The following is a 20,130-nucleotide window of genomic DNA, read 5'->3' as shown; positions in this document are numbered from 1 at the left end:
CATGGCGTAGTTCAACAAAGCGAAAATGTCAATTAGATGCCAAAACAGAGAATTTCTCCAAGCTTAGGGATGAGGTCAGCAATAGAGTCCGACGGAAAGCCTTATGTAATAACATATACTCTATGTCGGAGCATGGCTCCAGTAATTCAGAGCGACACTCTTGCATAGAAACGTGAAAATGGATCAAAATCAGCTGTCACGAAGCCATCAGAGCAACAATGCGTCTTACTACTAACATGCAGTTGTAGCTGTACCCTAGTGCACACACCTAGCTCTTCGGGAATCTTCAACGCTTGTCAACTTTCCATTCACAACATCGAAAAAGAACAATTCATTACATTCTAAAATATTTTCAAACATAAATCACTGAACAAGCTTTAAAAGCTACATTTCCTTATTAGAATTGTGTTCAAATCATTCAAATATCTTTAAAAAGTTGTTCTCAAATATTTAAGATGCAATTTTGACAACTACTTCATTTTTGAAGGACAGTCGATTTACATTCAAAAATTTAAAATTAGAATGGACTTCTTAATCAACAGCCAGGGAAGTATGTAGAATAGAAGTGTGATGAAACTTGTTTGCATCACGTGCTTTTGTTTGATTTTAAGCCACTTCATTCTCTTCTGCATTTAAAGATGAATGGAAAGAAATATATCTGCAAAGTGAATTATACACAATACACGAGGCCGGTGACCTTCTTTGATTTAAGTTTTTTTCTTCTTTATTTATTTAAATCTTCAATACATTCTGCGGCTTTTTACAATAGTCTTTTGTGAAAAATATTTATATTTTATTAAATTCTATTTTATTTTCATAGCTTTAATCCTAAATTATTATTAAGAATTATCTCAGCAACATGCAAATTATATCAGTTCAATTTGAATGAATTGGTTGTCAAAGTTAGTCTAAGACATGATTGCTGATAGTCTTTTTTATACATATTTATGGTTTAGAGCAACATTAATGCTTTTGATAGAAAGATTTACATATAAAATGATATGTTTGAATAATACTTGATGAATTTTCGAACAGAACAGTAAGGTAAGAGAAACTTATTAGCAGGGATCTTAAGTAAATTTGGTAAGTTAATGATTTGTTGACTTGACAATATAGTATTTAAGGTTGACTCATGTAATTAAAACGATGTAATTAAAACGAGCATTACATTGATATTCTTAGGAACTAAGACTTGGGAACGTTAATGCAATACATGTGGAACATTTTGGGAACATTGGAACCTCCTGACAATTTGTCATAAATATGGACGGATCTGAATATATTGTAACTTACTGAATAATTGGCACGAGAGCTTGCATCAATACTGAACCTAACATCCAAAACGTTTATATTGGCAACTGCACATCAATCACTGAACAAAGATTATGTGCTGTACACCTGAGCTTATATATACACATAATATAGAATCAAGATTTATTGTTAAGGATACAACCGTTAAGCTCAAAAGATCCAGAAAGATTGTCTCCCGACTTAAGCAAGGAAAGATATAAATAATTCCAAATATATATCCGCTAATCAATTTTAAATTTATCGTTAACGAAATATTAATCTTCTTTTACTTTGTCACGTCTCGAAAAATTAATGTGAAATATAATATTGGTATTTTATAACATATTAGCCGATAAATGCTGTTCTAACTAGCTTTAATTGTGATTCAGATGCTAATTTCTAAAACGTGTGATAAATTTCTTCTATTTAATCTTGTTGATAGCTGATAAGTTTCATTCATGTTAATGTTCTGTTCGAAAGTGATTGATTCTTGACATTGAAAGTGTCGTGGTTGCTTAACAACTTGAGTGAATTTGAATTTTGAAGGATTTCGTGTCTAATTTTCAATTTTTAAAGATTCCAATTCAAGTACGGACCAAACTAAGGTTTGAGAGCATCCCAAACTGTTGCAACTAACATTAAGCATGAAGTAGCAATTTCCAGAAGGTAGAATACTCTTCAAACTTGTAATTTTCAGTGGTTTCTTAATACATCAGACTTAAATTCAGTCAATTAAAAGTGTCAAAATTCTCGTTCTGGATTTCCCCAAAATTCTTATCCATAGCAACCATAAGAGTGATTAACATTTTCTACTGAATGAATAAAAATCTTTTGATTTAAAGCTTTTCACGAGTTAAATTATTACTAAGATCTATATACACATGCACACATGACATCACTTTATTTCCCAATACCATAGAAATCCATTTCTTTCTTTCAAAAAAAAAGATAAAAAAAGCTTCAAAAGAAGAAATAAAAATCTCGAAAAACCAGAACAAACATTAGCTGACAATTCTTCTTTTCTTTTCGGGAGAATCGAAAGAAGAAAATTTTGCACCTGGGGTACTCAAAAATGATATCTCATACTTCAATCTTTCCCACTTCATTTTTTTAAATCTATGAGATTTTTTTTTAATTTTGTAAACAATAAGTTTTAAATTTCAATTAATAAATTTGATTGGGATCAATTGGCTCATTAACATTACAGAGAGCTGGATAGCTTGGATTACTGCCATATAGACATCCTTCTGCCGCCTTACCGCACTTGTAAATTTTATATCCTTGTATATTTCCGGATGCATAATTACATGCAAAAAGACCTGTTTTGTAGCTATCGGTGTATCGAGCAAACGCGCATCCAACGTACGTTGCACGATCATAAACTGTTGAAGATTAATGAATGAGATATGAGGAAATTAGCACGTAAGAATGATTCTGCACACTTACCCATTTGCGTAAAGTGTCCGATGTCGTGGCTAATCAATTAGAATGAAAATTTATTAATATTAAATGCAGTGATATGTGATATTAGTGATATGGGGTCACTAAGGATCAAAAATGCACGTTTTCCTTATTTTGAATTGGAACTCCATGTGGCAGTGGTGGGCAATATCTTTTTATTCGTGGAAGTCCTTGATTACCATCAAGGTCAGCCTCGAATAACACACGACATAGTGGCATTTCTAAAAAGTATTGGCGGCACACAGGTTGCCCACCACTGCCATATAGTAAGGATTCTCGATACTGAAATCAAGACTTTCCTAACTTCTCAGAATTCCTTTGTTGCCTCGATCTCGAAAATTCATCGAAAATTCGTCGAAATCGAGACTCCAGGAAACCTTATCCATAAATTGTCGGGGAAGGGCACCTTTACATGGCACCTCAACATGATCCCGTCTTCATCAATCCATAAGGAAAATTGCATCAAAAATTCAAAACAACTTACAAGTTCCATCCACAACAATTGTTGATTGCACTCTGATCAGTCAGTGAATATTCATTGAACCAAATAAGCATGCTGTTCACCATAACACTTGTTACATCTTCAAACGCCCAAGATTGTCCTCGCCATGCCAAATTCTGTCCAGCGAATCTAAATTGCCCTTTAAAAACGAGATCAAAAGAAGATATCGTGAGTGACTTGTGAGAATATCTTTTTTTTTCTTCTTATAAGCTTCTCGCACGTGTTTGAATATATAATTTATTTCTCTCCTTTTCTGGATATTCTAATCATCTGGGAAAATGTTTTTAAGTCCAATGACATTTTGTACGATTTTTATTTTGCGTTTTAAGTAAAAAATTTTCAAAATAAAAGATTTCTTCTGATTGCAATAGATGCTTAAATGTCAAGAGAGATGTGATTCTTAATGAAAGTTATCGTCAATGTCTTCATATCGCACTGACAAGTATCGATAAGTTTTTATAAGGTGTTAAATGATTCTGTAAACAATTCTTTTAAGGTTTAAAGTCAATTTACTTTTATGGATTTTGTAAAGTACGTGAAAAAGAACACTTTCGATTATAATTAGCACTTTTTTTTGGACATCTACAAATATTAGTCCGGAGACTTAAAAACTACCTCCTGTTCAGTAGGGTAATGAATTTTGATTATTAATTATTTAATAACTTGATTTAACAGGATGTGACATTTGATAGTCAATTAGTTGTTTAAGAGGAAGAAAATTTTCAAAATTTATTGAGATTATCCCGAGTTTTTGAATTTTTAAGTGTGACTACGTGCGACTTGGGAATATTTAAGATTGTATAATTTGTCAAAATTGGTTTTAAGCATCAAGATATCCATAAAATAGTGGGAAAATTCAACAAACTTGAATCTTTAAAGGTACAAAGCCCCTAAAAGTTCAGCATCTCAACAATATCATTCAAAACTAAACATTTTAAGCAGCACATGTATCATTTAGTCTTAAAAAATTAAAATGACGAAAAATTCTTGGTACAAAAACTATCGCGAGGCAGACTTTATGTCGGCAAAGATTATTTTCTAATTGGCAGGTGTTTCATTTTTCATTCTTAATTGCTTAAATGTGTGTGGAATAAAATTTATGAGTCAATATCATCTCGTCTGATTTTCAACTTTTTTGGTTTATTCTTTTAAAGATCAAAAATCTTTAATTATTAATCAATTCTATATCTTGTCTATCTAACGGTTCTCGATCGAGATTTATGTGGATGTCTCGTGGATTATTGCTAAAGAATTGGTTGAAGTCGAGACATCGGGAACTCTACTCGTGAAGCTTTTATAATTTATTTGGTAAACTTTTGTCCAGATGTCATCTTCTTTAAATTAATTGAAACGATTAGATTGTCTGACGCGGTAGCTAAGCTTCAGAAGCTTAGTTGCTACGCTAATATTCGATTTGATCTTAACACTCAAAGATTTTTAGTATGCTTTCTCGATTTCGGGAACGGGATCTCGAGAAACCATATGTAACTAGTACAACAAAATGAAAATTCTGAAGATGAAAAATGCGTTCTACATTTTGCTTGCTTTCGTGAGTCTACTGATTTGACAAATGCAAAGTGCTAATTTATTGAATTTAGAAATTTTAGAAAAATTAAGTATCCTAAAACGTTTCTAGGAACTTTCTGATGAATGAACTCTTTTTCGCTCATTTAGAACTAATTTAAGACTTTAATCCTTTAATATCTCAGAGCTCGAAGTCGACTCAGATTTTGTATGCAAAAGTAGACTCAATTTGACTCGACTCCATGTAAATGTTGAGTTTACTTTGATCTATAATAAATCTTAATCATCATATTATGACCATCATATAATCATCATGATTCACTTATTCCGTTACTGAATAATAAACTTATTTGGAAAATGTACACATGAGCTCTCGGAATTGCTACTGACTAAATCATATTTACCCCCTTGAGCATAATAAAAGAAAGCCTCCTAAATGAATCACATCTGACTTATTTTGCATAAAAATCAATTAATTTTGAAATATTATCCAGAATATTATTAATTAATTCAAGAATATAATTGACTTTAACTAATTCTAATTTGCTAATATATGTTAAATATTGTTCCATTTAACAGGAAATCTTTAAAACGTCAAAAGAGTTCTTCGGAGATTTCAAATTTATTGAATAAATATATATTTTGTAACAAAATGTTAGGTGTGTTCTTGTGAAGAAAGCGAAAATGCAATAACATATGGAAATGATAAGAAGTTTCATCTGGTTGTATAATATTTTGAATTTGAATATTTATGAATGAATAAGAAATCCAAAAGATCCGATTGACAGAATGAAAATATTGGATTAGTAAAACGAGATTCATGAAAATTACTGTGATTAGCTAGAGGTTATTTGAGTCAAATTGTTATTTAGAACGCAAAATTGAATTTTTTAAATGATAATATTAAATAAGACACTAAATGATTTTTAAGTGATCGACAGGATCAAATTTGACAGGATCGGAAGGATCAAATTCTCAAACTTTTGGAAAGTCAGACTTGAAAGAAATTGAATAAAATTCAAAAAAAAATTCTCCAAATTTGACACAAATCTTCTGCTGCGACTTTTAATTCCAAATTAAAACTGAAAAAAGCTTCAATCCTTTAAATAAATTCAAAATCTTTAATCTCCCAAACTTCAAATTGAGAGAATTTCAAATTTCCCAAATCAACAAGTTATTGACATCTTATCGTCCATAAAATATCTTAAATTCCACAATAAAATATTTTAATAACGCAAATTTATGGAATTCCATGTCATCCATAAAGAATAATTTTTGCATACACGAGAGAAGAGTTCACTTTTCACTTATGTAGCTTTCGTATCAAATCACGCGATTTAAATTAGCAATATAAAAAAAAAAATTATAAAAAACTTACACGTGTTGCGACAAGAATCTGTGAATTATAAAGGAATAAATTTAAATTTAAAGTGGACTTTTTCTTCTTTCTTCTTAAAATTCAGTCCTTACCGTGCTTCATTGTGCATTGAAGAACATTTAAAGTTGCTAAATAAGCGAGCTCATCGGACCATTGCATCGTTGCCATGCGACTAGCTGAACAATATCCATTAATACCACCCGATGCAATCTTATTCCTATATTAAGATTTAAATAGCTTTATTTACAAAAAAATATTGCATATGAATGAAATTTATTCACACCTTAAATAATTATGTGTATTGAGAATTGTTTGCTTTTGATCTGCTGTTACTCGAACTATGTGTCTGTCATTTGGGCAATACGACGAGAATAGCTATAGATATAAATAAATAAATATCAAATTTCCGTATTTAATCTATAGATTATCGTAAAAAATAAAGTCAACTTACACCGGAATTATTACATGCTACATGCCTTCTTCCCTTACACAAATTTACATTACAATAATCTTGACTTAGCGCTGTGTGCACTATGGCCATAAAGGCAATAATATTTAAAAATTGTGAAAAATTCATTTTTTTTTATTTTCTTTCCCGATTTTCTTTTTCGATCCTCACTTGTCAAACGTTAAGCACTAACTGACTACTGCTAGCTTTTTAACGAAAAATTTTGTGAATGAATCAAAGATTTTTTTTTTCTCTTTTTTTTATCGCAAGCAGTGCGATGTTCTTCTTTTGTTGTGAATTTTTTCAACGCAGTTCTTGTGAAAGAGATTGATTGGCTGTTCAGTTTGGCGCGGTATGGGTTTGATATGATTTGTGTAGTGAAATCACAGTAATTGTCTTAAGGCTATGCTTTCATCTCTTGTGCAAGTTGTGCAAGTGAACTGGATTCAATTTAGGTCAGGTGTTTATAGATTCTTAATGGATTACCCACAACTCTAGTCATACTGATATCCATTTTGAACAGAAATACTAGCTTTATTATGTCTTTGATTATTCAATTGTTAGAAAGTTCTTTAAAATTTTAACGGTTTTAAGCATTTCAAATTAAAATGCAGGCGAATTCATAGTTGTCTACCCTGATTATTGAGCGAAATCGTTATTTTATGCTCTAATTGAAAAACGTCGGGAAAATTTAGTCAATATTTCAGTTTATTGTGAACTTCAGTCTAAACAAGACGTTTCTATAAGTATCTTTGACTCTAAATTAGATAATTGCAAATTTACAACCTGAATTTCCTAAAATGCGCTTCAAGCAATGATAAATCAGACATTTACTTCCAGTCCTTCTAATATATGCGAATGAGAGAAATATGGAATGAAGTGAATAAAATAAAGATTAACGACATTTGAATCGATAATGTTCTTAGCAAAGACGATATGATGGACGAAAAATTCAAATTGTAGGTGTGCTTCATGAATATGTACTACTTAATGCCGTCAAATTTTCATAAATTATTTAATTAAGTGTGCATTCTTTTTGAAATTCGCTATAGCTTAGTCGCTTTCTTTTGTAAGAATAAATATTCAAATTTGGCATAAAGCAAAAAACAAGTTTGACAGCTCCACTTTTTTTCTCCTTCCTCATCATCTTGTGAGTCTTTTGATAATCTCACGTGAGGCATAACCACAATGAAAAATGTAAAACATGTGAAATAAATTAAGCAATAAATTTTAAGTTTTTCCAGAATATTGGGACATTTCAGCAAAAATATACCGTTCTTACCTAAATTGCTCATTCAATCTTTGGCATCAATATACGCATGGACATCTTCGTTCGGGAAGACATAATGTGTCCACCTGGATGTTATTTACTGGACAAATATATTCCCAAAAGACTTAAACTGTCCAATATAATTGAGCTGAATTAATCAAACAATAAATTAATTTTAAACAATGAAATATTGGTACGATGAGTTTGGATTTCAGTGACTAAGAACTTGGAACTAAAAAGAGAAGAACAATAAAAGCTTTTGCGTCATGCATATGATTACTACATGATTTTTTGACAAGATTTCAGAAACTTTTGAACAAATATTAGTAAAATTTCCTTTTTTAGAATGATTCTGGAACTGATAGGCTTTTCCAATGACGCTAATCAACTTTGATTTAAATAAAGGTTTATTTGCATAAAGATAAAGGTTGAATATCAAATATCATCATGACTTTTGAAATTAAGATGGAAAATTTTGAATTAAAAGCTCCAGACAATTTAATTATGTAAATATCAATTTCAAATAGCTTAAAATAGGTTCAATGATTCTTATTTCAAATTTCAGCATTACAAATCCAAAATATTACACATAAATTTAAATTTAAGCATTAAGTTGACAAAACTAAAGTTATTTAATTTACACAGTATAATTTATATGTAAGTAGGTAATTTGTACAAATTTAATGGAGTAAAAACTTTCCGGTAATTTACTGCTGTTTATTAATGCGATAATTGGACAATTTATTGTTTTAAAATTACAGTTCAGTAAAGCTTTAGAAGTATTTGCTTGAGCTTATTTCCAAAATGTGATATCATAAGACGGGTCATATTTTGATCGAAGTGAGCAAGGTCCATCAACTGGACATGTTATTATAAGAATTGCAGAACAGAACTCGAAACCGACTCGGATGTTGCATGGAAAAGTCAACTCAATCTAATATAAAATTCTGGTCGACTTCGAGCTTTGCTGTAGAAGCTCTTTTGAATATTGTCTTTAAATCTGGCTTTGCAGATGTTGACAATGTGGACAAAGAGCTTTTGGAAGATGATTGATGAAAGGACAGATTGATGAGTTGAGACAGTATTGGCTCTGGATATAACAGTGTGGACAAGATTGGCTAAAACTTGAAATTACCTACATCAATATTACAAATCAAATGAACTGACATGATGATCAGAAAAAGAATTCATCAATCTAGTGAGATCATAAAAGCCATCATTACAGAATCTATAAAATTACAATCTATTGCTGAATAGAATGCTCAATAATATTTTGCTATTATTGCCATAAATAAGAACTGCAAACAAGTTTTGTGCGTACTGCTCAGAACTTTTTGACACTGATTGTAAATAACATTGGGAAATTCCTTCAAAAAATACCCAGAAAATATGCTATAAAAAGCTTTTAGCAGCAAAATAACCCAAATCAAGCTTAAATTTGCTCAAACAATTATTTAAGAATCAAATGATTTTCATTAATTTTGGACATTTTTGATTAGTTGCAAAATTTAAGCGGCTTTACTAAAAATCCAATCAGTATCAGTATCAATACAATCGGCTCCAAGCTGGCTTATACCAAAAATAATTTGTATAAACTTTTCATGATCGTCATCACTAGCATAGTCACGTTTTCATATTGAAGATGATCAATTCTTGCTAATTTCCTTCCTCAAAAAAATATAAAATTATTTAACACCTTACTTTCGTGTTATTCTTAATTGTTTCGATCAATTAAATTGTCACAAGTATTTTGTTTATCACGTTCTTAATTTGATAATTCTTTTCTTTTTTTCAACAGCTTATAGCGACCACATGAAAGAAAAAAAAAAAGTTGAAGGCCAGACAGCTTGGCGACATGACGTCTCGTTTATGAAAAATTTCTTCAGAATTGTTACTAGTTGTATGAAGTGTTATTCAGTAAGGTTCTGAACAATACCAATTTATTGTGAATTATTACCAATAAATATTATGGAATGTCCGAGTCATTCGCGGAAGACTTTCAAGATGCGAAAGGTGATGTGACGCGATTGTTTAGATTTTTTCGAGGTAAAATGCGCAAATGACAAAATCAATCAAGGCGAAGGAACTGTAAAGATTCAAAAGTAATCAGCATGGTGTCACACCTGTTTGAACTTTTTTTTTTGCCTTGCAACTCAATTTTGAAGGAGTTGACTTTTTAAACAAGACAACCATTTGAATTATTGTGTCAATATTTGTACATAAATGTGTGAAAATTTATTCAATTTTCATGTTCTCAATTAAGATTTATTCGTTCTGTTCGGCAAGATTATTACCTGTGGCACTTCTAAAGTGAAAAGAGCAGCAAAAGTTTTGAAGATAAAAAATTAATTTAAAATGCAGACAGAGTTTTTATTCTTCACGGATGGATTAAAACTTTTTTTTAAGTATCACGTGTTTGAAAGTAAGCAGTTTATTGTATTTTGCGAGACCATGAACCTAGTCTACCTTATGGTTGCTAATTTTTCATCAAATTATGTCAACTAACCCCAAAAATTCTACAAACATAACCTCAAAACACCAATTTTAAAATCGGTCATTTATCCCTTAACAAGTTCCAATCATCAATCATCCACGAAAATCTCTAAAGCTCTTTGACATTTCATTTATCGCATTGATTCTGGAGAACTATAAAAACACTCAAGTTCAATAAACTATGAAATCGATTTATGAATGAAAGATCCGTTTTATTTTACTAAACTTTATCTCTATCTCCAGGTAGATTGAATTTTATCTGGTACAATATTGTTTATTTTGCGGTTGATTTATCCATTAAATGGAAATGTTTACTAGAATTGATGGCGCGTTGAGCAAGTGGGAAAAATATGGAAAATGCTTCGTGCTCTAGGAATTGGATTATTTGGTCATGCAGATCATTGACGACGAATATCATCTATTAGTTGATTTATACTGACTTTGCTTTAGCAGTCAAAGCAGCGTAGTCCGTACATAACTTTTACTTTGGTTAGTTCTTAGTTACTGCTATTAATTGAAGATTCAAATGTACCTTGATGGCTCACTTAGCAAGGTGCGGGTTACGAAAACTGATGTTGAATTTGAACTCCCGTGTTCGAATCCCATCTCCGACTTAATGATTTTTCGGAAGTTTATTTAGATATGTCGGCTTCTTAAGTTCTTAACTATTTAATGACGGGAACTAAGAATGGAGCAATGTAGAATATCAGAACGGATCAAACAAGACAATCTCTATATGAAGATGCATCATCAACAAATCATCACAATACCAAGCAAATCATCAAAACTATAACTCAAAACCTACAAAATCTTTCCCAAATCAACCTGACTGACAACTTTTATTTCATCTTCATGGATAATTAAATACTCCTTTCCTATTGATATTTAAACTTAAAAGAGTCATTATCGATGAACTCATTAAAAACTTATTGCCTAATAAATTTTAGATGCTATCAATATTTTGACAACATCTTCCTGCTGAATCTGATTAGACTCATCAATTTTAAGCTCTATAAACATAAATAACCTAATATTTCGCATTTGTCTTCAAAAAACTGTTCATTTTCTCGAAGAAAAAGTCACTAAACATCTTTAAGTATGTGCATATGTGTGTTGAAAAGCAGGTAAGCAATTCAAAAAAAAGATTTTCGTGCACAGAACTCAAGATACGTAATATAAAAGAGATAAAAAACTCTTTTCGCTAATTTACATAAGCGGTTTCATTTTTGTCAATTCTTTTTAGCATCTTCGATGACTATAGTATGTACATTGTGTAATGATATTCGTACACAGAAGGCCTCTTATTTATCTTAGCAATACGTCGAGTATCGAGAAGCGTGATTATAAGATTGATGAGTCTTTCTAACTTCTGGAGAATAATTAGGTGTGCTGAATATTAATGTAGAGAAATGCAAGAGTTTAAAGACCTTCTTAATAATGATCGATTGAGACTTCGTCGACTTTTTTGTTTATTTTGTTATGTTTTACGAATTTGAATAAAATTAACCGCTAGATTGGATGATACGTCACATTAGTAATCAATATGCCTGCCTATTTGTTTACTTCTACGTCTTCCTAAAGACACTAAGAATGTTTAATTGTGCTAATTGTGTAAAGTTACGAAGCGCTTTTGATAGGATCGGCTCCTTAGATACTGGTGTAATATAGACACGATAATAAAGATATGATACACTGCTAATTAAGCTGTTTTATAGAATCGGTTCGTTTGATACTAGTTTGGTACGGATTAATGCCATGACAAATGTTGGAGATTCCCAATCAAAACTACATCAACGACAACATCACATACTTGTTATGCGTGGAAGTTAGTGAGTTAGCTGACTAATAGTTTAAGTTGGGATTCTGCCAAGATTGCGGTGTACTGTATTAGTCTGTCGACGATAGCGTCCAGAATTATTCATTTTGCATATATATAATTAGTAATTCATTTCATATTGGCAGTTGCTCGAGTGGACAAAAATACGTTATATCTAGTTGAAGGTAAGTTAATGTCCAGTTGATGACTAGTTCTAACGCATTTTTGTTAACTCGAACTGATGTTGGATAGTTCAATTTTCATGACTAGGAATCGAATAAATTTAGACTCACGTTTCAATCTTCAATTAGCATAGATCCGCTTCATCAATATTGCCTTACGGAATCTTGTAGTTCTCGTTCCTATATCCCCGACTGCACTTCAAGTTCCTAACTTGTTCCTAACCCAATCTTGAATTCAACGTTAATCTTAACTTCCATTCTCATCTCTGCTAAATATTCAAATTTAATTTCCTTAAAGATCAAAATCCAGTTAGACCACCAAATGACTCATATTATTGCAGTCAAAGAGGTCCTTATCAACCAATAAATAAATTCATTATTCTCTTTTTTTAAAATATCTACCGCAATAGTCATCAATTTCTTTAGTCATTCCATAAAGATGAAAGCAATCAAAGAAAGAAGATGATGTAGTTTTATAATATTCGCAGTCGGTGACACCTGTGTGTATAGTTTATATATTTTTTGTTTATCGGCGAAACGAGAGACATTCGAGATGACCGGCAAATCGTTTTTTTTTTTCATACACGTGAATGCTTCTTAGTGCTTTAATGATTTATCATGTTTTTGCTATTCCCGAGATGATTTTTTTTCCTCCGCTTTGTTATGGCATCTTTTGTTTACTATCGGCAATATTTTCGATGATACTCACCGGCGTATTTTTTCTATGACATTGAATGAATCGTTTCTATCTCTTTGAATAGTGTCGTGTGATATGCGTTAACGCATGTATTAATTGTAAAGATCAATATGTGTCCTGGAATAATCTGACTTTACAATGATATTTATAAAACGTTTCTAGTTCCTTATTTGCTTTCTCTCTTTTATTTTGTTGACATTTTAATTCAATGTGTCATTAATTGACTAGCTAGCCATAAAAATTCAATTCATCATCAATTTAATGGTTGATTATCAGAAATTTTATGGTGTAACTTAGAATAGATTTATTGCAATTGGTAAAGATTCTATGTAATTAGGTAGAAATGATGGAATGCAAATTGATCTGTGACATTTAGTGAAGTTATGTAGTTAGAGTCAAGATGTATATGGGCTATATATCATACACTCCATCATACTCGAACATGTGATCTTTTGTTCACTTATTGAACGGGATAATTTTTTAGTACAAATTTTTCATACCCGAATATTTATCCCATTCTACGGGATAATTTTTTAGTACCAATTTTCCTTACCCGAATTATCAAAATGAAGCTTTTTGGGGGAAAAAGAATAAAAACTTGGTTAAAAAAAATGTGAAACGAACTTGAAAATGAAATTAAAATTAATGCCTGATTTTGTTTTGTAAACTTGAATCAAAAGCTTAGTTTTTGGTCTTAATTGTCACTATTTCTTCGTAAAATTCGGTCGGAATAGACGACAAGCCCAATAATTATTTGCAAATAGATACTCACATGATGTGATGTCAACATTTTGAACCAAATTGAATGTGCTTTATCTGCAACATATGTTTTTGCGATAAATTTATAAAAGCTTGCATGTGTTGTATTGAAATTATGAATTTTCATAATCACAAAGCTTAATTAAAGCTTTATAAACTCGTTTCAAAACCATTCGTTTGAGCAAAAAATGAAATGCAAATAAAACTGGACACTGAACTTGAATCAGCTGTTTAAAAAGCTGCAAGCGCAAGGTTTGAAAACCTTGAATTTTTTGATGGACATTGTTCATCGATTTTTTTTCTTTGATATTAACGATTTTTATGCAAATTTGATGGCTCAAGATTATCGTGGATCATAACAATTATGTATCTATAAAATGGAATTAATAGATAGAAACTGGTAAATAAATCACATTTTAATGATCAGAGAGTGAGAAATAATCTTATTATAGCACAGGAAATTTGTTTTATTAGACTGCATATTATCTATCCTCTTGTCTTGACATTAGCTTGAGCATAGACATGTAAAATTGTGAATTTTTGAATTTTGAACCAAAACAACGATGGAAAGCCTTCTCTTCGGATTCCTGGAAATTGAAATAAATAAGAATATTAAATTAAAGATGAAATTTAAAAATGTTTTGAAAATTAAAATAGACCTTACTAAGATTGATGTACAGAAGATAGAAGGTAAGAAAGGTTAATAAAATTTTGGACACCATTTAAGGCCTTCCTTTGTTGTATCATTAGATCCTAGCCAATTTTAAAGATTAAATCCCTCTTCAGACGAACAACTTCCTACATCCCAGCATTCACACATTCTAACCCAAACAGACTCATAATTTTCAAAATTAATCTTTATTCATTTTTCCATAATTTATCATCAAATTCATAATTTGGTGTTCGATCCCTCCATTCTTATTTTTTTGCAGATAAATAAAATAAATTTTTTTCTTTTCGTATTAAATAAAAATAGTATTTTTTTTTTTTTTGCTTCCATAATGCCAAATGTGCAAATTCGAGCGAAACATTTCTTTCATCACTGAAGTTAATCTACGATTATAACTTTCTATTCTTGTATGTATGTTGTCCCTCTATTACATGCTTTAAAGTTTGAGAAAAAAAAAATCATTTTTTTCTTTACATTTTAATAATCTCAGTAATATGTTTTTTAGATATTAGTCATTTAAACTTTCTATGCAATAGAATCTACTAGTTCCAGCCATTCATAAAAATTATATGTATAACACAAGACAGACAAGAAGTTTTTTTTTATATCCATTTTCATCGTAATTTTTTTTTTTTTTTTTCAAAAACCAGGTACAAGAAATCTTTTATAGAAATTAAGTAATGAAATAGAATCCAAAAAAAATAATCAAAAATTAATTCATCGATCTTAAAATTATAATTAACTGCATTCATTCATTCGTTTGGTAATTTATTACTTCTCGCAACTATGCCGTACATGTGAGTTCATACAACTTGTACTTGATTGCTATTGAGTTTTTTTTTTTCACATTTATTATTGCGTCTTTGCAACATTGTTGAACTTGATAGAATGATAAAAATCAAAGCCTAATGCATCAGTAAAAATTGACGTTTGTATTGAGTTGAACACTTCCATTGCATGTGATATTTAGGTAAAGAGCTTTTGGCACTCAAGAGTACTTTATACAATTTTGTACTCTAAATAGAGTTTTATGTGGTATTTTGCAGAATTAATTGGATCTTTGTGGGATCCAGATACACAGCAATTATACAATCGTGCATCTCAACATAAAATTCAATTCAATCCAATTCCGTCAATTTTCATTAAAATAAGCTTCTAAAAAATCCATTAATTAATTTGTTTTAATCACTTTAGTTCCCATTAAAGCAGACATCAATATACTATTTGCATGAGATCATTCCACGTATTACAATAAAAATTAATATTTCATCACAAAAGAGCAAAATAAATAAATTAATGACAAAAAAATGGTGAAAAATAGGAGAAAATTATTGCCATCTGAAGAATCTAATTCAAGCTGAACGAAAAAACAGTGCAAAAATAATTTAATTAAGTTTATGTTGGGATATGTAAATTTTCTTAGAAATAAAATATGTTAATATTGGTTCGTGAGTCACAAATTTGTCTGTTAATGCGAACTAATCATACTGGTTAAATTTTTTTAAAAAATTTATATGAACTCAACATGTACGAATTGCTTATTATTAATTTTTGAATCATAGTTTTATATGTCAGAGCTATTTTTCAAGTTTTTTTTATAGTTCTTTATATGTTACGTTAATTGAGCTTATATATAAATACTAATTATAGATTTTTTCCAAGGCGGGAAGATTTTAATCATTAAAATTTACTTTAATTAAGGTTTTTTAAGCATGATATGCTAAGGAAACACCTTGTCAATAATAATTGATCCCCAAAACCGTTATTTTAAATTCAAAAATTTGAATTTTTCAAAAATTATCATTTTGAACTTCAAATTTGAATTTTTGAAAGCCGTTAAATTATATTCTCCACAAAATATTACTTTGAACTTCAAATTCAAATTTTTGAAAGCCGTTAAATTAAAAATTCTCAAAAACTGCTATTTTGAATATCAAATTTGAATTTTTGAAGGCCGTTTTTTGAACTCAAGATTTAAATATCAAAAAATCGTTAGTTTTGAACTTTAAATTTGAAAATCTAAAAATTATAATTTTAAAAAATCCACTTGAACTTTAAATACGACAGAAACCTTAACTCAATGTAAGTTTTTCATAGCCATTTTATCAATTAAGATCTTCCCACCTTCCACGTTCCTCATATTTGATAGAGTTGTTTATAATAATAATTTAGAAAAAAAACGTCGATGTTTATCTAACATCATCTTACAGTTTAACACACAGATAAACAATAATTGTTATGACAAAAGTCTATTGTACGATAAAAAATATCAAAAGAATAAAAAAAAAACTTTATGTTTGTGTCACAAATTCTCGTCGGTGACACATATTTACACAATAAATGATGTATAAATCCATATTCTAGTAATATTAATGATTTTTGTTTGTTTTTTTAAAAACAATTGACCAAAACTGACTTTTAAGTATGAAGCATTTGTCTGATTGGATAAGTGCTTATCAACTTAATTAATTTTTTTTCTCTCTTTTTTTTGTCGCTGAATTGTTTTGTTTTTTTGCTTGATTTATACTCAATTAAATCACATTATTTTAACTTATAAGGTTTCTAGTGTCGATCTATTTCAATATCTTCTGATATACTGTTGACGCTTGCCTGAACTAAATTCCTTGATATTCTTAAATCGTTTGAAACGATATCTATTGAACTGACTTTAGCACGTTGATAAGCTGTGACTGTATTTTCGCCAAGCATCTTAACACACACATATCCTATGATAATTGCAAATCCAGCCGTTAATACGCGCACAATTGGATCGACATTTAATGAAATTATAATCCATGCTATAACACCAGTGATACACATTAAACTGACTAAAATTATCGTCTTTGTCCAGTGTTGGATATCGAAGCCTCGTTCCCAATATAATCTAAAAATGAGAAATTTGTTCGTTAGAATTCACACAAAATGACAGTTAAAGATCAATAGCTACTCACTTGCTAGTCCGCCTTATCTCATAGGGTGTTCCACATACCCGACACTTCAAATCCGACGTTTCCTGATCTTTAAAACTTTCAACAAGCCACCTCCTCAAACTGAACCGCAACACATACACGAGATTGAGAGAGGAAAAAACATTTATTTAGCACACAATTATTCAGATCACTGACCGTAAAATTACCATTCGTGATGAACAGATCTAAGATCACCAGTACAACGACATGGCTGAATAAGCGGTTCCTTTTTATCTTGATCATAACACACCCAACAAACGAGAAGAGCTTCATTTTCCTCAGCGGAAGACTTTGATGTGCTGGCACTTGCAACTGGATCTATTTGGCGCGTAAGGAGTCGTCTTGGATTTAAAATCCATAAACTTTCAGGTGAAAATGAATTCCAAAGACAAGCAAGAAACCATATTACGACACCTGCAATTTACGTCATTAAAAAAATGGATTTGTATAAGCTTTTAAAAGGTAGACTAAAGTTCAACTTACCAACTTCGACCATACGAAAGATGACATCATACCAATTTCTTGAGTTGACTGGAACCTTTTGTTTCCAAAAATCACCGAGCATTTCGGATGTGAGGAAGCCAACAATAACCATGAGCATTATCGCTTGTGATAATAGTCCAATTCTTGATTGATGGACCTGTGAGGTATTAACATTTAAATTTTCTTCACCTGATGGTACTGCGTCGTAGACGAAACCACCGCGAATTTTAAAGAAGACTTCAACGCCATAAATTAAGAAAAAGACGACTACAATAAGTAGAAGAATTGCATATCCACCATTAAAGATGCTGTGTAATAAGTTTTTATCAGTGAATAAGTTTGCTGATAAAATCTAGTCATGATAAGGAAAAGACAAAAAAATGTAAGGGATTAATGAATTAACGCATGAAATAAGATAAAATATAAAGCTTACCTCAGCACCAAAAAAGCTATATGGAAGCAAATTAAATGCAAGGAAACCCAAAAGACTTTTACTGAGGAACTGCCTCTCGTATCGAATGTCACGCAGATGAAAGGTCTGTGGAATTAAAATAATTATTTAAATTAATTCATCAATATTTTAAATGGCAAATTTATTTATGGACTATAAAGTATGACTGCAGTTAGTCGTCTGAACACTCACCTCAGCCCAAAAGCAAACAATAAGTGATGCACATGTCATTAATAATGGATAATATGCGGACATTAAATAATAGGACCATGACGGTTGTACTTCAGGATTAGAGAAGTATGTAGCACGTAATAAAGCAGCAATAAATACAACAAAATATAGAAATTTCTGTGTGGTGATTCGAAATGCCTTAAAGAAGGAAGGTTGTTTGAGTCGTTTGTATTCAGCAAAGCAGCATATCAAAAGTTGTATCAAGGAGATGAACGCGACCACATAGAAAACAGATGAAATCGATACGAGATAAGTGCTGTTATATTTTGAACAATTTTCGCCCGTAAACCTTATTTCGCATATACACGTCTCATTTGGTCCGGTGCATTCGCCTCGTCCGTTACATACTGAATATTTATTATCATCATCTACATCATTGCAGCCCATCATTAATTCAAATCTCATCTTTTTTTTTGTGTGTATGTCTATTTCTCTAATTACGTATTAATCTTTGTTTAATACAAATTTTTCAGAACGTCTGTAATGTGAAATATTGTATTATTAATTGATTTGACCGGAAATTAAAAAGATCAATGTTTTATCTTGCAAAGATAATGAACAGTTTAGCGAGAAACGGTGTCAAAAAGAAAAAAAATATAAAAAATTATATGATAATTATGGAGAATAACAATGAAAGAAGAAAATAACTACACACTTCCTTTATTGGTCACCGTACTCACCATTATCAATGTTTCTAGCATTCTTTACAGCTTTTGACTGCCTTATTAAACACAAAATAACTTTTTAATAAACGCTTGTTTTATATATTTTAATATAAATTAGAATTTTTATAATTTTTTCTGCGACTATTTTTCTACATTAGCAAGTACAGAAATGTAATTTGTTCCTGACTATAGCGCAATGATCAGCTGGATATAATTAATTTCAAAACATCCAGCAGAATCAATTTTTTTTGTTAATTATAATTTATTGATATTTAGAGCACTGCCACTGTATTTTATAATCACAACTATGTCTGTTAATACTCACCAAAGACATTAGTTAACTGCACAATGTATCGGACTGACAAAGCTACATTGTGACTCTTTTTCTGCAAGAACTGATAAATGAAGCCAACTTCAAGTGTGTTGCTCATTTTAAAAGAGTTTGAATTTTGGGAAGCCGTTATTTTTGGTTGTACTTTTTGAATGTTTGAAAGCTAATCTTCCTCCCACAACTTGACATTTTCATAAATTTATTGAGTTTATTAACACGATTTGCACAAATTATGAATTAAAACTAATAGTTTTGTTCCATTTTGAATTAAGTTCGTGTTGCTGGGTACTTTCTATGAAGTAAACTTGATTGAATATTGACATGAAATTTGAATTTGAATTGATCGGTGAATTTGGAATTTATGAATGAATTGTTGGACCTAAATGCAATTAAAAATTGTTTTTGGAGAATTTTGCCATGATTGTTTTGATTATTTTCAAATTAAGAATTTCAACGATTTTTAAAATTTTAAATTTTCACAAAGAGCAAATTGAATTCGCCTCAAGAACA

The 20,130-nt window shown here is 30.4% G+C and overlaps 2 protein-coding genes across 5 annotated transcripts; both read right to left on the bottom strand.

The window, feature by feature from the left end:
• Nucleotides 1–784: 784 nt before the first annotated feature.
• Nucleotides 785–8,273, bottom strand: LOC139097985 (antigen 5 like allergen Cul n 1-like). Its single transcript, XM_070650058.1, has 7 exons — nt 6,607–8,273; nt 6,439–6,530; nt 6,248–6,372; nt 6,156–6,173; nt 3,236–3,392; nt 2,737–2,765; nt 785–2,672 (listed from the first exon to the last, which is right to left on the bottom strand). Exons 1-7 carry the CDS (start codon nt 6,730–6,732, stop codon nt 2,455–2,457), a joined length of 765 nt encoding a protein of 254 aa, XP_070506159.1. The 5' UTR covers nt 6,733–8,273; the 3' UTR covers nt 785–2,454.
• Nucleotides 8,274–14,659: 6,386 nt separating this feature from the next.
• LOC139097984 (uncharacterized) lies at nt 14,660–19,699 on the bottom strand. Of its 4 annotated transcripts, none has more exons than XM_070650056.1 (8): nt 19,615–19,665; nt 19,305–19,341; nt 18,586–19,102; nt 18,376–18,480; nt 17,943–18,294; nt 17,627–17,873; nt 17,442–17,540; nt 14,660–17,374 (listed from the first exon to the last, which is right to left on the bottom strand). In XM_070650056.1, the coding sequence occupies exons 3-8, from the start codon at nt 19,027–19,029 to the stop codon at nt 17,053–17,055; spliced, it is 1,569 nt and encodes a 522-aa protein (XP_070506157.1). In that variant the 5' UTR covers nt 19,030–19,102; nt 19,305–19,341; nt 19,615–19,665; the 3' UTR covers nt 14,660–17,052. The 4 variants fall into 4 exon arrangements, with proteins under 4 accessions (XP_070506157.1, XP_070506155.1, XP_070506158.1 ...); XM_070650054.1 differs by having other exon boundaries at nt 19,305–19,345; nt 19,615–19,664; XM_070650057.1 differs by lacking the exon at nt 19,305–19,341 and having other exon boundaries at nt 19,615–19,699.
• Between the last annotated feature and the right edge of the window lie 431 nt (nt 19,700–20,130).

Source organism: Chironomus tepperi, unplaced genomic scaffold (genome assembly GCF_022539635.2).
Source record: "Chironomus tepperi strain 1889 unplaced genomic scaffold, CSIRO-AGI_Ctep_v1 contig_445, whole genome shotgun sequence".
Taxonomy (NCBI): Eukaryota; Metazoa; Arthropoda; class Insecta; order Diptera; family Chironomidae; genus Chironomus; species Chironomus tepperi.
Note: the sequence above shows the minus strand (reverse complement) of the source record. Positions and strands in the feature narration are given on the sequence as shown.

Bases quoted from the DNA above. Each gene is read 5' to 3' on its own strand.
- LOC139097985 (XM_070650058.1), bottom strand. From the start codon at position 6,732: ATGAATTTTTCACAATTTTTAAATATTATTGCCTTTATGGCCATAGTG. The intron at 6,531-6,606 runs GTAAGTTGACTT...TTATATCTATAG, and splicing joins TAGCATGTAATAATTCCGGT to CTATTCTCGTCGTATTGCCC. The intron at 2,766-3,235 runs GTAAGTTGTTTT...CTAATTGATTAG, and splicing joins AATTGTTGTGGATGGAACTT to CCACGACATCGGACACTTTA.
- LOC139097984 (XM_070650057.1), bottom strand. From the start codon at position 19,029: ATGAGATTTGAATTAATGATGGGCTGCAATGATGTAGATGATGATAAT. The intron at 17,874-17,942 runs GTAAGTTGAACT...CGTAAATTGCAG, and splicing joins CTTTCGTATGGTCGAAGTTG to GTGTCGTAATATGGTTTCTT. The intron at 17,375-17,441 runs GTGAGTAGCTAT...TCTCATTTTTAG, and splicing joins GAGATAAGGCGGACTAGCAA to ATTATATTGGGAACGAGGCT.